General features: G+C 38.2%; 1 protein-coding gene across 1 annotated transcript; it reads left to right on the plus strand.

The window, feature by feature from the left end:
- The first annotated feature begins 1,103 nt into the window (after positions 1-1,103).
- On the plus strand, positions 1,104-3,492 carry LOC133308713 (U-box domain-containing protein 19-like). Its single transcript, XM_061509395.1, has 2 exons — positions 1,104-1,873; positions 1,997-3,492. The coding sequence occupies exons 1-2, from the start codon at positions 1,195-1,197 to the stop codon at positions 3,250-3,252; spliced, it is 1,935 nt and encodes a 644-aa protein (XP_061365379.1). The 5' UTR covers positions 1,104-1,194; the 3' UTR covers positions 3,253-3,492.
- The last annotated feature ends 10,317 nt before the right edge of the window (positions 3,493-13,809 follow it).

The raw sequence follows: 13,809 nt of genomic DNA on the forward strand, positions 1-13,809 counted from the left end.
GGTGTTTGGTTGGGAGCTTTTCAGCAGATATCTTTCTTTTTCAAGTATGGCTTTTAGAAATATCATATTTGTTTCAACGTTATTCACCAAAAACCCATCTATCTAATTTGTCTGGATTTATGAGAAACATAGATATCCGCACTGTTTAGAAACCTAATTTGAAGGTGGGATTTTTCGAAAAATCGGTTATCTGGCTTTTAATGCACTGTTGATTTCATAAAGTTACCTAATTTTTCCAGTAAAGTTTTTCCCCACCAAACAACTTTTTTTTACATTTTTCTACTTATCTCATTTTATTTATCTTTCCAATCATTTTTCTATCTATCTCATTTCCTTACTATTTCAAAAAAATTTCTTGAACCAAACTCCCCCTAAAATCAAAATCCTTACCCATTTATCCATAAACAAGTAAAAAATAAAAGAAGAAAAAAAGAAAAAAACAAATCAAATGATGGTAAGTTGGCATAGGAGAAATGAATAAGTGGGGTAAGAGATGAATAAGTGGGTTTAAAATCTTAATATTCAATCCTTTTCGAATAGATTTGGCTTCTGTAAACAATACATATGATTTATTAGAAAGGAAAAAAAAAGAAACAAAAAAAAAGGAGAAGGATAACATAAGAGTGCATTTTTTATGCACGGGGACCTTCAATTTTTATAGTATAAATGAGAGGATCAAAATGAAAAAAAAAAATACATGAATAAAAAAAAAAGTGATCTCCGGTAACGTGGATAGAACGCACCCTACCTCACCATCTACTAATCCGAATTTTTTATATAAAATATTAATTAATTACCAAATAAACCACCATCCCCTTTGACTTACACAATCATCTGAGTCAACTCACAGCTCACTAGGTTCAGAATCTCAACCACGTGCCACGAGTCGAGAAGATGGTCCAGTCAGCTTAACGAACCATTTTCAAAAGCATATTTTTAGTATAACAGTAATAGATATTACCTTACAAAAAAAAATAAGAATATAAAAGTAAATAATTATAAAGATAAAGATAATATAAACATATTTTATTTTTATATTTGATAAAAACTATATCCAGTGATCATACATACTGAAAATATTTTCTGTATCCAACCTATAAGAATTGAACTACCTTCGTAGTACAATAACCAAACATTCGGGAGATTCAGAAAAACAGAGTTCCCCTGTTTTTCCTCATTTGTTTCAAATTCAAAATGTCTCTTAAACCCTATCCACCATCAACAGATCGTCGTGCCCTATCATTTCCAGCAGTGCACCCTTGCGAAGCCATATCTCAAGCAACCCTCCTCGCCTCTTTAATCACTCTCTCACAAAACATATGCAATTTTCAATCAAATTCCTTCATCACACAACGAAGAAACGCCAAAGAAACAGCGCGCCAGATCACCATCCTTCTCTTATTCTTCCAAGAAATCCAAGGCAGTGGTTCAGTTATCCCAAACGACGTCGTTCTCTGCTTCTCAGAGCTCCACCTCACCTTCCAAAAAATCCACTTCTTAATGCAAGACTGTGCTCGCGAAGGTTCACGCCTTTGGATGCTGATGAAATCCCAATACGTCGCGGCACAGTTTCGGGTCCTCATTCGAGCCATGGCCACAGCTCTCGACGTGTTGCCCCTCCATACCGTTGAGGCATGCGGTGAGGTAAAAGAGTTAGTTGAGTTAGTTACCAAGCAAGCTAGGAAAGGCAAGTTCGAACTCGACCCAGACGATGAACGCCAAGTCAAACATGTTCATTCAGTTTTGGATAAGTTCGAAAGGGGAATCGAGCCTCACGTGGATACCATTAAGGGAATAATACTTGACTACCTTAAAATTACAAATTGGAGTGATTGTAACAAAGAAATCAAATTCCTAGAAGACCAAATAAGAGGTCTGGAGGATTACGATGAGCGAGAGGTTCCATTGTTGAGTAGCTTAATGGGGTTGTTATGTTATTGTAGAGGAGTCATATTCGAAACTCTTGATTTCCAATCCCTTAATGGTGCATGTGCAGGTGCAGGTGCAGAGGTTTTAAGCTGCGGAGTACCAGAAGATTTCCGTTGCCCAATTTCGCTCGAGCTAATGACGGATCCAGTGACTGTATCCACTGGACAAACATACAACCGAGCCTCAATTCAAAAATGGTTGAAAGCAGGAAACATGATATGCCCCAAAACATTGGAGAAGCTAACGACAACAGAGTTGTTACCAAACACAATGCTTAAAAAGCTTATCCAACAGTTCTGTTCAGATAACAACATCTCAATAACCAAGTCGAGTGATTGCAACCGTAACATAGCCAGGACCATCGAACCAGGTAGTCCCGCTTCAGCACATGCCATGCAGTTCCTGTCGTGGTTTCTTTCTCGTAGGCTAGTTTTTGGAACCGAGGAACAGAAAAAAAAAGCTGCTTTTGAGATTCGTTTGCTTGCAAGGTCCAACATTTTCAACAGGGCGTGCTTGGTTGAAATGGGCACGGTGCCACCACTGCTAGATCTTCTAGCTACGGATGATAGAACCACGCAAGAAAACGCAATCGCTGCTCTGATGAAGCTATCAAAGCATAACAGTGGCCAGAAAATTATTATGGATAGTAGGGGTTTGGCACCGATCCTTAAAGTTCTCAAAAGGGGGCATAGTCTAGAAGCTCGCCAAGTCGCAGGTGCTACAATATTTTATCTTTCTTCGGTGAAAGAGTACAGAAAAATTATAGGGGAAAACCCAGAGGCAATTCCTGCTTTAGTTGAAATGATCAAGGAAGGAACAACTTGTGGGAAAAAGAATGCAGTGGTTGCAATTTTTGGGCTGCTTTTATTTCCTAGGAATCACCCAAAGGTGCTTGAAGCTGGTGCTGTTCCTGCGCTTGTTGGTGTCTTAGCTTCTTCTGATAAAGCTGATCTTATCACCGATTGTTTAGCAGTTCTTGTAGCCTTGGCAGGGAGTGTTGAGGGAGCTAATGGTGTATTACAAGCCTCTGCTTTGCCATTGGTAACTGGGATTTTGCAATCTGCAACATCGCGTGCAGGGAAGGAACACTGTGTTTCAATTTTGCTATCCCTGTGTGTCAATGTTGGTGCTGATGTACTGGGTGTTTTAGCAAAGGACCCATCACTTATGCCTTTGCTTTATTCACTTCTTACGAATGGTACACCTCATGCTGCAAAGAAAGCACGCTCCCTCATCAAAGTTCTACAAGAATTCAACGAGAAAAAAACTTATGGATCGGTGGAGTCGTCTGTTTCGCCGCAAAGATTAGTTCACTTATCTTGAATTAGTTAGAAGCTTCTTCCGTTTTCTCCCTGTGAATATATATATATTATGTCATTAGCTCCTCTTAGGCTCTTACCACTTGACATTTATGAAATTAGCTCCACGTTTTTGTCCAACGAGCTGATTTCAATTGAGCAGCTTTTGCTGCACTGGAAACTTATGTATACTAATCACTGTTTTTATTTTTTTATTTCCTTTTTTCTAAAATCATAAAATATATGCACATTTGATTTTGAATTACCTGCTGATTCAGGTTTATCTATGGCGACCGAACCAAAAGCAGCCACCGAGGTGGTATTTGAATGTTCTTTGGGTATTAGAGACTTCTCATTAGATAATGTTCTTATACATGGTGTTGATCCTGTTTCTCATTAGTCATGGGCACATTTTATGGTGCAGATGATGGGATGCACTTAATTGCTTGGGTTTATTTTTATTTTCAATTGCTAATGGTGGTATTTGAATGTTCTTTGGGTATTAGAGACTTCTTGTTCAACTTGATTTGTTTGGGGTCTTAAAACTTGGAGCTTTGGCAATTCCACCCTTGTGCTAACGTATGCGTTGTTATGACTTGGGTATTTGAGCTCTAGGTGTTTTCTTGCCTGCAAAAGAAATGAAAACTATGCCTTGATAGTAAGCAAGTGTAAGACAGTAAGAACACAACATAAGGACATAATTCTTCTGTTCTTTCTTAAATAGCATATGCATAGAAGTTATTGAGTGCTTGTGATTGAACTGAATTCTTTCTAATTAGTTGGCATATGGCTTTAAACATTTGGCTGGCAACTTCTGCTATTTTGTCTTATCTTTATTTGGTTTTTTTTTATCACTACCATCGTCGCTGCCATCACGACCATCGCCATCATCACCCTCACCATTGTCGTAGCCACTGTTGTCACCACCACAACCATGCCATCCTCATCACCACTACCATCACCACGTCATCGCCACCAACACCATCCCACCATTATCACCGCAACCACTGCCGTCACCACCACCACCACCACCACCATCCCATCATCATCACCATCACTACCATTGTTACGCCATTGTCACTGCCACCACTACGTCGTTGCCACCACCATCATCGCCACCATTACTCCCACCATTATCGCAGCCACTGTCGTCACCATCACCACCATGCCATCATCACCACCACCACCATCACCACGCCACCGCTACCGACACCATGACCATAACCACCACCACCATTACCACCGCAGCCACCGTCGCTGCCGCCACCACCACTATGCCACAATCACTACTGCCACACTTTATGAAAAGGAAAGTGATGATCCGAAAAAAATTTATGTTTAATAGGAATAATTTTTTATCTGTTATTTGTTGTGTAATCAAACGCAATTCTGATTCTCGGAAAAAAAATATAATATGTTATCAAACACATTTTTTTTCTCAAAAATTGTTCTAAGGTACAAAAATAGAAAAGAATTGTTTCTTTTTAGATCCAGTTCCAGAACAGAATGTTTGTCATGCACACCCTTAGTTCCAAGGGTTTTGGAACTTACAATTCTGTCCTCAGATTAAAAGCACCTCAATCTTTTCCTAATGAAAAAAATAGGGTTTCAATTTTCTCATGCACTAAGAAAAAAATTGAGTAAACACCCTTTTTGGTCCCTAGCAATATTAGAGAAATCCATTTTAGTCCCTGACAATAAAAAATTACCAAATTGGTCCCTAATGTTATGAAAAAAGGGCCACGTTAGTCCTTCTGTCAACTCCTCCGTCACGGTCAAACTAACGGTGCCCATGTGGCACGTTATCTGCTGACGCGGACTCCACGGTTGACACGGTGGAAAGCTGGACGACGACGTTTTGAATCAAAAGGATTGCAAAGCTTTCCATGGAAAGCACGACGTCGTTTTACTTGAATCCAATTAATTGATAAAACCCAAATAATGAACCCTCAAATTGAAAAAAACCCAAATGCCTTCAATCGAACCCTAAACCGAAAACTCCATCCCCCAAATTGATGAGCAAATCTGTAAACAACAAAACGCCCCCAGAATGTTTGCACTTTGATGATTGAAACTCGACGAAAGACATTCAGCCATCAACCGAATTTCTGGGCGTGGGAGAAGATGAGTGTTTCTTCTGGCATCGGGGGGGTCAAGTGGGAGTAAATCAATGGGGGGAAGAACAATGGCAAGGACCACTGGTTGGAGGTACAAATGTGGGAGACAAAGTATTGTCTATACCTCCAAAACTGAGAGGAACCCAAACAGGGCTTTCCTTGGGTGTCCTAATTTCAAGGTACGAATTTGTAATCTGCCCCTTTATTGAGTTGGAACACTTGCTAACCATGGTGTTTATTTTTTTCAGGAGAAGAAGCCCTATTGTGATTTTTTTAGATGGGTAGATGACATGTGTAATGAACCCATGGAACTGGAAGAAGCAAGAATTCACATTGTGGAGTTGGATGTTGCTGAAATGAACTTCAAGTTGAAGTATGTGGAGATGATGATGAGACAGCAAGATGTGAAGATTACTGAGCAAGGAATGAAGCTTCATCAGCAGGATAGAAAACTGAATGATGTATACCTGAAGTTGGTGGGGGAGTTACATAGGATGGACAAAAAAATTAGGACAGTTGATAGGTCAGCTAGGGTCTTAGGTGCTTGTGTTGCTGTGATAATGATCTGTATGTTTGTTGTTAGTGTGGTAAAAGTGAAAACAAGTGACCCAAATGTATTTTTCCTTCAGTGAATTGTAATGAGTACTCCTTCTTTATGTTATTCAAATTATTTGTTAGTTCCAATCTGTTTGTGTGTATTATCATATGGCCTAATTAGATTGCTACTGATAGAGATGCATAACTCATGAATTGCACATACAGAAGTTGCATACTGATATGCATAATGTTGTTACCGATTGCAAAACACAAGGGCCATTTAGGTCCCTGACAATGTTACTCGAGGCACATTATGGTCCCTGACAAAATGCACAGTGGACTTAATGGTCCCTAACTTATTGCATAGTTATGCATGGAATGAATAAGCCATGTACAGATATAGATGCATAAATCATGAAATTGCTGTTATAGAAGTTCTATATTTAAAAGGGCCATATTTGTGCACCAGGGCAAAATAAATACTACCATTTTGGCCCCTGACAAATTGCACGAGGACCATTTTGGTCCCTAACAAAATGCACGGGCCCCTTATTGGTCCCCAAACAGATCAAAATAGTCACATTTCAAAACAGATGTTGTCCAGTACAAGTTCAAAAGAGAAGACAGATTTCAGTTACAGATGTTGTCCAATATGTCCAAACATAGGACAAAATTAAAAAAAAGTCCAAAATTAAACATTGTAACAACCCTGCATCATTCATCAGCCATCAACCAAAATAAATGGCACTTAACATGCATGTATAGAATATAACCAGTATCCACAATAATTGTCTTCCTAGAACTACAAAACAGTAGTGCATTACAAATAAAAGCCAACTAATAGGAATCATAAGTGAGGCCTATAAATACAATCTTGGCATGCATCAGAATGATTACATTATATCTGTAAAAGGCCTCCAAAAAAAATGGCCAGAATTTACAAAAAAAGGGCATTATATCCACTCATTTTCAGTTGGCTCATGCACTACTCCCTTGTTCTTCTTCATCAGCAGCTCATTTTCTTGAGGATCGCCTTGGTGGCATGAAACCAGGTGTTGTCATGAAGTGCATAAATCTGCTTCGTGTGTAAGTGCTGGCTGCCTTCATTGTCTCTTCAGTCAACACTGCATTTGCTTCTTCTGGATTTGAAGGAGGTGGGTTGCATCCTCTCAAGTTGACTTGTTGTGCCTGAGAACTACCAATTTCTGACGAGCCTCCTTGACTTAATGGGATTTCATTTACTGAGTCTGTGCCAATCCTCACAGATTGTGGTCTTCTTGGCTCTTATCTGTTTTAGAAGCTGGTGGCCCCTTACAACTCTTGCCATAGTGTCCAGTCTGACCACACTTACTACACTTGGCTTCATATGTCCTTTTAACTTTCTTTGTCATGCTCCCTTGGTCTTCAGTTGGGTCCTTCTTCCTGTGTTTTTGGGACGCCCAATTGGCCTTTTCAGTTTTGGTGGAAGAGGTTTGGGTTCATCAGATGCAGGCCAATACTTGTCCGAGTTAACTGGGTTTAAGGTGTGCTTATATGTGGCATGCAATGCATCCACTGTAAGCCATTGATGGACATAGTTCTCGGCTGGCTCATTTTTGTGACAAATTGTTGCTATAGCATACTCACAAGGCAGTCCAGTCAACTGCCATACATTGCATGCACATGTATGTGTTGTTAAATTGACTCCAACTCTATCACCTTTCCCACTGACCTCATACATATCTTGCTGCAGATTTCCAGTCCAAGTGGGTGTCCATGAATTGCTAAGAACCTTTAACTGATCCAGTTTCAATTGCTGAGCAGGAGCTATTTTACCCCGAACAGTTCTTAACACCCTATGATGTGCAGCCATCCTCCTCATAATGTAGCATCTATGTTCCTCCAATAGAGTGATAATCGGTTTTGACCTATATCCAACGATCTTGGCATTCCACACCTCTGCCATGTTGTTTGTGATATTATCACATTTCGGCCAGTGGATGAAATAAGCTTTCACCCAACTTGAGGGCTGGATGCCATCCAAGTACTTCCATTCAGCCTCATTCTTTACTTTCAACCGTGCCATGCATTGCTGGAACTGGGGGACAGTGGTGCATCTTGAACACTCCCAAACCATGGCTCGAATTGCCTTGTCTTTCCATTGCTTTATGAAATTCTTCCAAACGTGCTGCACACAAAAACGATGATATGCACCAGGCATCACCTCTTGCAGTGCTGGAATCAGCCCCTACACAAAAACGATGATATGCACCAAGCATCACCTCATTCTTCAACCTGCTTTTTTTTCTTCCTTTTTTGCTTTTTTTTTTGGACAGCTTTACTCTTCCCCTTGCACTCCTCTTCACTCTCTGTTTCTGTATCATACATAGGTGGAGGAGGTTTATATGCCTCATCCTCCACACTATCTTCTGAGTCAGTAGAAAACCCATGACCACTGCCACTATCATCCTCATCACCATCACTGCCACCCTCATCCTCCAATCCTTCACCACTGCCACCCTCATCCTCCTCTCCACCACTGCCACCCTCATCCTCCTTCCCACCACTGCCACCCTCATGTGCATGTGCAATAACTTATTCCGGTGAAACATAGACAGGGGTTGCAATGCAATCTTCAAAATAAATTTCTATGAGCTTGCCATTACTCAATGCAGCCTTCACCATCTCCACAATATCAGCGTCCGTATTCAAAGGCCTTAAACCTACGTCTAAATCCGTTGTGTTTGGCATGAGCCACAACATTTGCTTACACATCTCATACACATAACCCTTGAACAGAGTATCAAGGTCACACAGGTTGACGAAGTCAGCATCCATCTCAGGTAAGTCAACCACTTTGCCATTTACATAGGTTAGGACCCCTTTATCATCTCTCTTCAACACACCCCCAGATGATACCTTATCACTTTATATTCATCCATCTGGAAAAAAAAATCAACACAGGGCTGTAAATTACAATAAATTCATGCGAACATCAGGGTCCACAAACCAATTTAAAAAATGGCAATAACCATATACATCAAACTCATCACTGCCGAGAGGGGGGACAAGCCAATAACGTGGAAAAAAATTGCACCTTTACAAATTATGCATGCACTAAAAAATTCGTGACCACAATGCACTAAAAAATGGCAATATACTTTACAAACCGGTAGTGAAGGGGACCACATACATAAATGGGTATTTTTTTTTTAAACCCTAACCATGATAACTCACAATGGAGCGCACATGGGGGACCATCATCCAACAAAGAATAGACAACATGAGGTGAGGGGGGACCACAAATATTGAAGATTTTCTAAAACAACACTTACCTTACTGCATGTAAGAAAACCAGCAAACTCGAACTTCCCATCACCACCACAGGACCAGCCTTTCGACAACCTTCAAAGTCCACGCTCGATTGCCTTCCCTGCAACCACCGTCTTCGACAACCCTCACCGTTCAACGAAGCTTCCAGTGGAGGTCAACAATGGTCTTCCAATCATATGCAATAACTTAGTGAAAAAAATGAGTCTCCACGGTTACTTGCAGTGTTGGTGCCTCTTGATTTCTCAAGAATAAAACGACGTCGTTTGGTTCTTTTGAAAGCTTTGCAATCCTTTTGATTCAAAACGTCGTCGTCCAGCTTTCCACTGTGTCCACCGTGGAGTCCGCGTCAGCAGATAACGTGCCACATGGGCACCGTTAGTTTGACCGTGACGGAGGAGTTGACAGAAGGACTAACGTGGCCCTTTTTTCATAACTTTAGGGACCAATTTGGTACTTTTTTATTGCCAGAGACTAAAATGGATTTAGCTAATATTGCTAGGGACCAAAAAGGGTGTTTACTCAAAAAAAATTCTTATGTTATAGACACAACTTGTGTGGGACCATATCTATTAAAAAAAATGCTGCACGAAAATTGAAGAATCTCTGATAAGAGAAAACAATTCTCTTACAACATGAAAAAATATTTTTTCTTAAAAAAAATAATTTATTTGATTTCTTCAAAACTAAACCAAATTATAAACAATAGTTCCAAAGGCCCAAATTGATCCCCTTCCTGGCCTTTTTGTTTTTAATGTAACAATTGGATGAAATTTTGCCTGTAGGTATTCTCAACCGGAGATTGATTGCCGATATTAAGCAATTACTGTTGTTAGTATTGTTACTAAGGAATTAATGGGGTTAATCGAAACATCATTTAATCGAAACACTCCTATTGAAGGTTAATTTCATCCTAAACTATAGAGTTTTTATGATTATTTGAATTCAAATAAAAAATGATTTACACATCATACAAGTTATTTACTTGGTGATTTTTTTTATGACAATCTTCGTAGTTAAAAATTTTCATTTTAAATTATTAAATATTGTCATTTGAAATTATTTTTTTAGCAGGAAATAAACTTACAAGTCAAAATGAAGGTTCTTGCACAAAACTTTTTATACAAGGAGGACATTCGCAATCATTGATTCATACGCCTGCAATATAAGGTTTATTTGACATTCAATTTCTTTTTCCTACTATGAATGTGTTTTTATTTTTTAAATGAAATATTTTTTTTCATTTCATAATGAACTCGTTCTTTTTTTTTCTTTCATCAAATGCAAAATATTTCATTTTGCAGAAACAATATCTTCATTTTCACCGTTGACTAATTAAAGCGCAAAGAGTACCCGATTGATAGACTAGCAAGCACGTCATCCAAAAAATGATATCATTTCCTCTATTTTATGGAATGGAGCAACTGATTTCATTGAAACTGGAAGGACAATTTTTTATCCCTAAGAGAAATGTAAAGATGTCTTATTATTTTCCAACCACACGTAAACAACTGCAATTTATAATTTAACAGTTACTTTCCATTTGATTTAAAAATAAATGTTGTCTCATGTGCAGTGCCAATTTAGATTTCAAATGATTAAAATCGAATTGACAATGTTATACCTGAAGATGGAGAACAACAAGGTACTCAGTAAATAATAAAATATTTTTTTTGAATTCATGAGTTTCTGAAGAAATTTAACTAATATTAAATTGTTTTTTTAGAAGATATTGATCTTGAGGAAACACCACTTGCAGATTCCAATGAGTAAAATGATTTTAATGATCCCATATTCGATGGTGGTGAACAACAAGGTAGTCTTTTATTGGTATAATAAATCTTCGAAAATATTTATTTTGTTTGAAAGAAATGATTGTCATATTTAACTATGTTTGCATAAACCTATGATCTTGGGGATTTTGCTTTTCAATGTAATTTTTGCGGAGCTTCATTTTGGTATGAAGAAAAAGCTGAAAAGACAAAAGAGACTTATAATCCTAAATTTACAATGTGTTGTATGAAAGGAAAGATTCAACTTCCATTCTTAAGAAAACCTCCTCACCTACTGTTTAATTTGACGAATTAAATTGATAGTAGAAGCTCCCACTACATGCAAAATATTTGTCAATACAATAGCATGTTTGCATTCACTTCAATAGGAGGAAAGGTTGACACGACTTTAAAAAATGGCACAGCTGCTCCACAATTTATTTTGAGTAAGAATAATTTTCGTAAGATTGGTTTCTTACTCCCAACTGAAGAACGACAACCAAAGTTTGCTCAATTGTATATCTATGATACTCAAAATGAGATTTCAAATAGGATGAACCCCTTTTATGTGATTCAAAATTTTAACAAATATCTCATAATGCTTAACATATTCTTTTTTGTTATAAGATATATCAAATGTTCATCATTATAGTACATAACACATCTATTATGTTCTCTTATTTTTCAAAAATAGGGCAGCAGCCAGCAATACAGGAAATTTGGATGAATTTTTAGTTCAGATTTGAAACAGATGATTGATGAACATAATGTGCTGGCAAAGAGCTTCAAAAGGGTTAAAGATTATTTAGATCAGCACCAAACAACAAATATTAGCCCTAGATTGTTTTGAAATCGCTCAAGAGATTCAAGGACATACAATCTTCCAACTACTGATGAAGTAGTTGCCGTAATTGTTGGAGATTTTGATGCTTCTGAATTTGGAAGAGATGTCATTGTTAGAAAAAATGATGGCGAGTTGCAAAGAATTCATGAAACTCACACTACTTTCATACCTTTGCAACATCCTTTGTTATTTCCATATGGTGAAGATGGTTACCAAAAGGACATACCATTGAGAGAGTCTACAATAAATAACAACAAATATAAGAGGGCCAGGGTCACATTAAGAAAGTTCATTGCCTTTAGAGTTCAACAACGAGATTCTGAATATGGCAACATCTTAAATGCCAAGAGGTTATTCTAATAGTTTTTGGTTAATGGTAATATAATGATTGAAGCCCAAGGGATTCGATGGATTAGGTTAAACCAATATGTCATTAGATCAGAAATCTTGAGTGGATTACAAGAGGCAGTTATGAGAGGTGAGATGTGTCAATAGAATTGATGAGCAGAATATTTGGCATTATTTGTGCAGATTTGTAATTATATCCTTAATTAATTAGCCAGCTGTAGGTTATGATTTGTAATTATATCCTTAATTAATTAGCCAGCTGTAGGTTATGATTGTGTAATTATATCCTTAATTAATTAGCTAGCTGTAGGTTATGATTGTATAGTTATGATTGTGTAATTATATCATACTATTTAAATGAGAATTCTCCAAAGGAGAACATAAGGTTTTATCCCAATTTCTCTAAGTTTAACATGGTATCAGTCTAGGTTTCGTTACTAAATTTTTCGCTGTGCTCACAGTCTCTGAGTTCCCAAGTTCTAGTCTTTTGCGCGTACTGTTCACGTCGCGATTCTTGTTTTTTTTTTCCTCTCGCGATTTTTCTCAGCATCATGTCTACTGAAAAATATGATGTTCTTTTTGTTCGTCTTAATGGAAAGAACTACTCAACCTGGGAATTTCAGTTCCAGATCTTTGTCAAAGGCAAGGAGCTTTGGGGTCAACAGGAAATTTCTCTTTTTCAACAGGATAGTCTCTCAATTTCTGAATTCTATTCTCATTTCATGAATCTTTGGGCTGAATATACTGACATTGTCTATAAAGATTTGTCGACTGGAGGACAAACTGCAGTCCAAAATGTTCATGACACCACAAAACGAGATCAATTTCTTATGAAATTGAGATCTACTTTTGAGGGCATTCGCACCAACCTAATGAACAGGGCTCCTGTTCCCTCCTTGGATGAATGTCTAAATGAATTGCTTCGTGAAGAACAACGTCTCCTTACTCAGACAAACATGGAACACCAAAAATCTGCCTCCCTTCCTGTAGCGTATGCAGTACAAGCCAAACCACGAGGTCGAGACATGAGTACTGTCCAATGTTTCTGCTGCAAAGGCCATGGACATTTTGCTTCAAACTGTCCTAAAAAGTTCTGTAATTACTGCAAAAAAGAAGGTCACATCATCAAAGAATGTCAAATCAGACCACCACGGAGAAATGCAACAGCCTTCACTGCCACTGTTGGCTCTTCTACTACTCTTGTTTCTGTGGATCAGAATCCGCCTGTTTCTGTGCCAACTTTAACCCCTGAAATGGTTCAACAAATGATTGTTTCTGCATTTTCTGCTTTGGGTCTTTCTGGTAAAGTTTCTTTATCCAGCTCTCCTTGGTACTTTGACTCTGGCGCATCCAATCATATGACCAACAATGTTGCTTCTCTTACCAATGTTACAAATTACTCTGGTAATTTACAAATACACACTGCGGATGGAAACAATTTACATATCACAGCAATTGGTGATATTTCTTCATCTCTTACCAATGTTTATGTTTCCCCTGATCTCACCAGTAACCTTATTTCAGTTGGTCAATTAGTTGACAGTGATTGCAAAGTTGAATTCTCAAAGTCTGGTTGTCATGCGCAGGATCAACACTCAGGGAAGGTGATCGTGAAGGGGCCTAAAGTTGGACGTCTTTTTCCTCTTTATTCATTG

The sequence above is a fragment of the Gastrolobium bilobum genome, unplaced genomic scaffold (assembly GCF_033153095.1).
Source record: "Gastrolobium bilobum isolate Gb01-03AN ecotype WA unplaced genomic scaffold, APGP_CSIRO_Gbil_v1 utg14120, whole genome shotgun sequence".
NCBI classification, from domain to species: Eukaryota; Viridiplantae; Streptophyta; class Magnoliopsida; order Fabales; family Fabaceae; genus Gastrolobium; species Gastrolobium bilobum.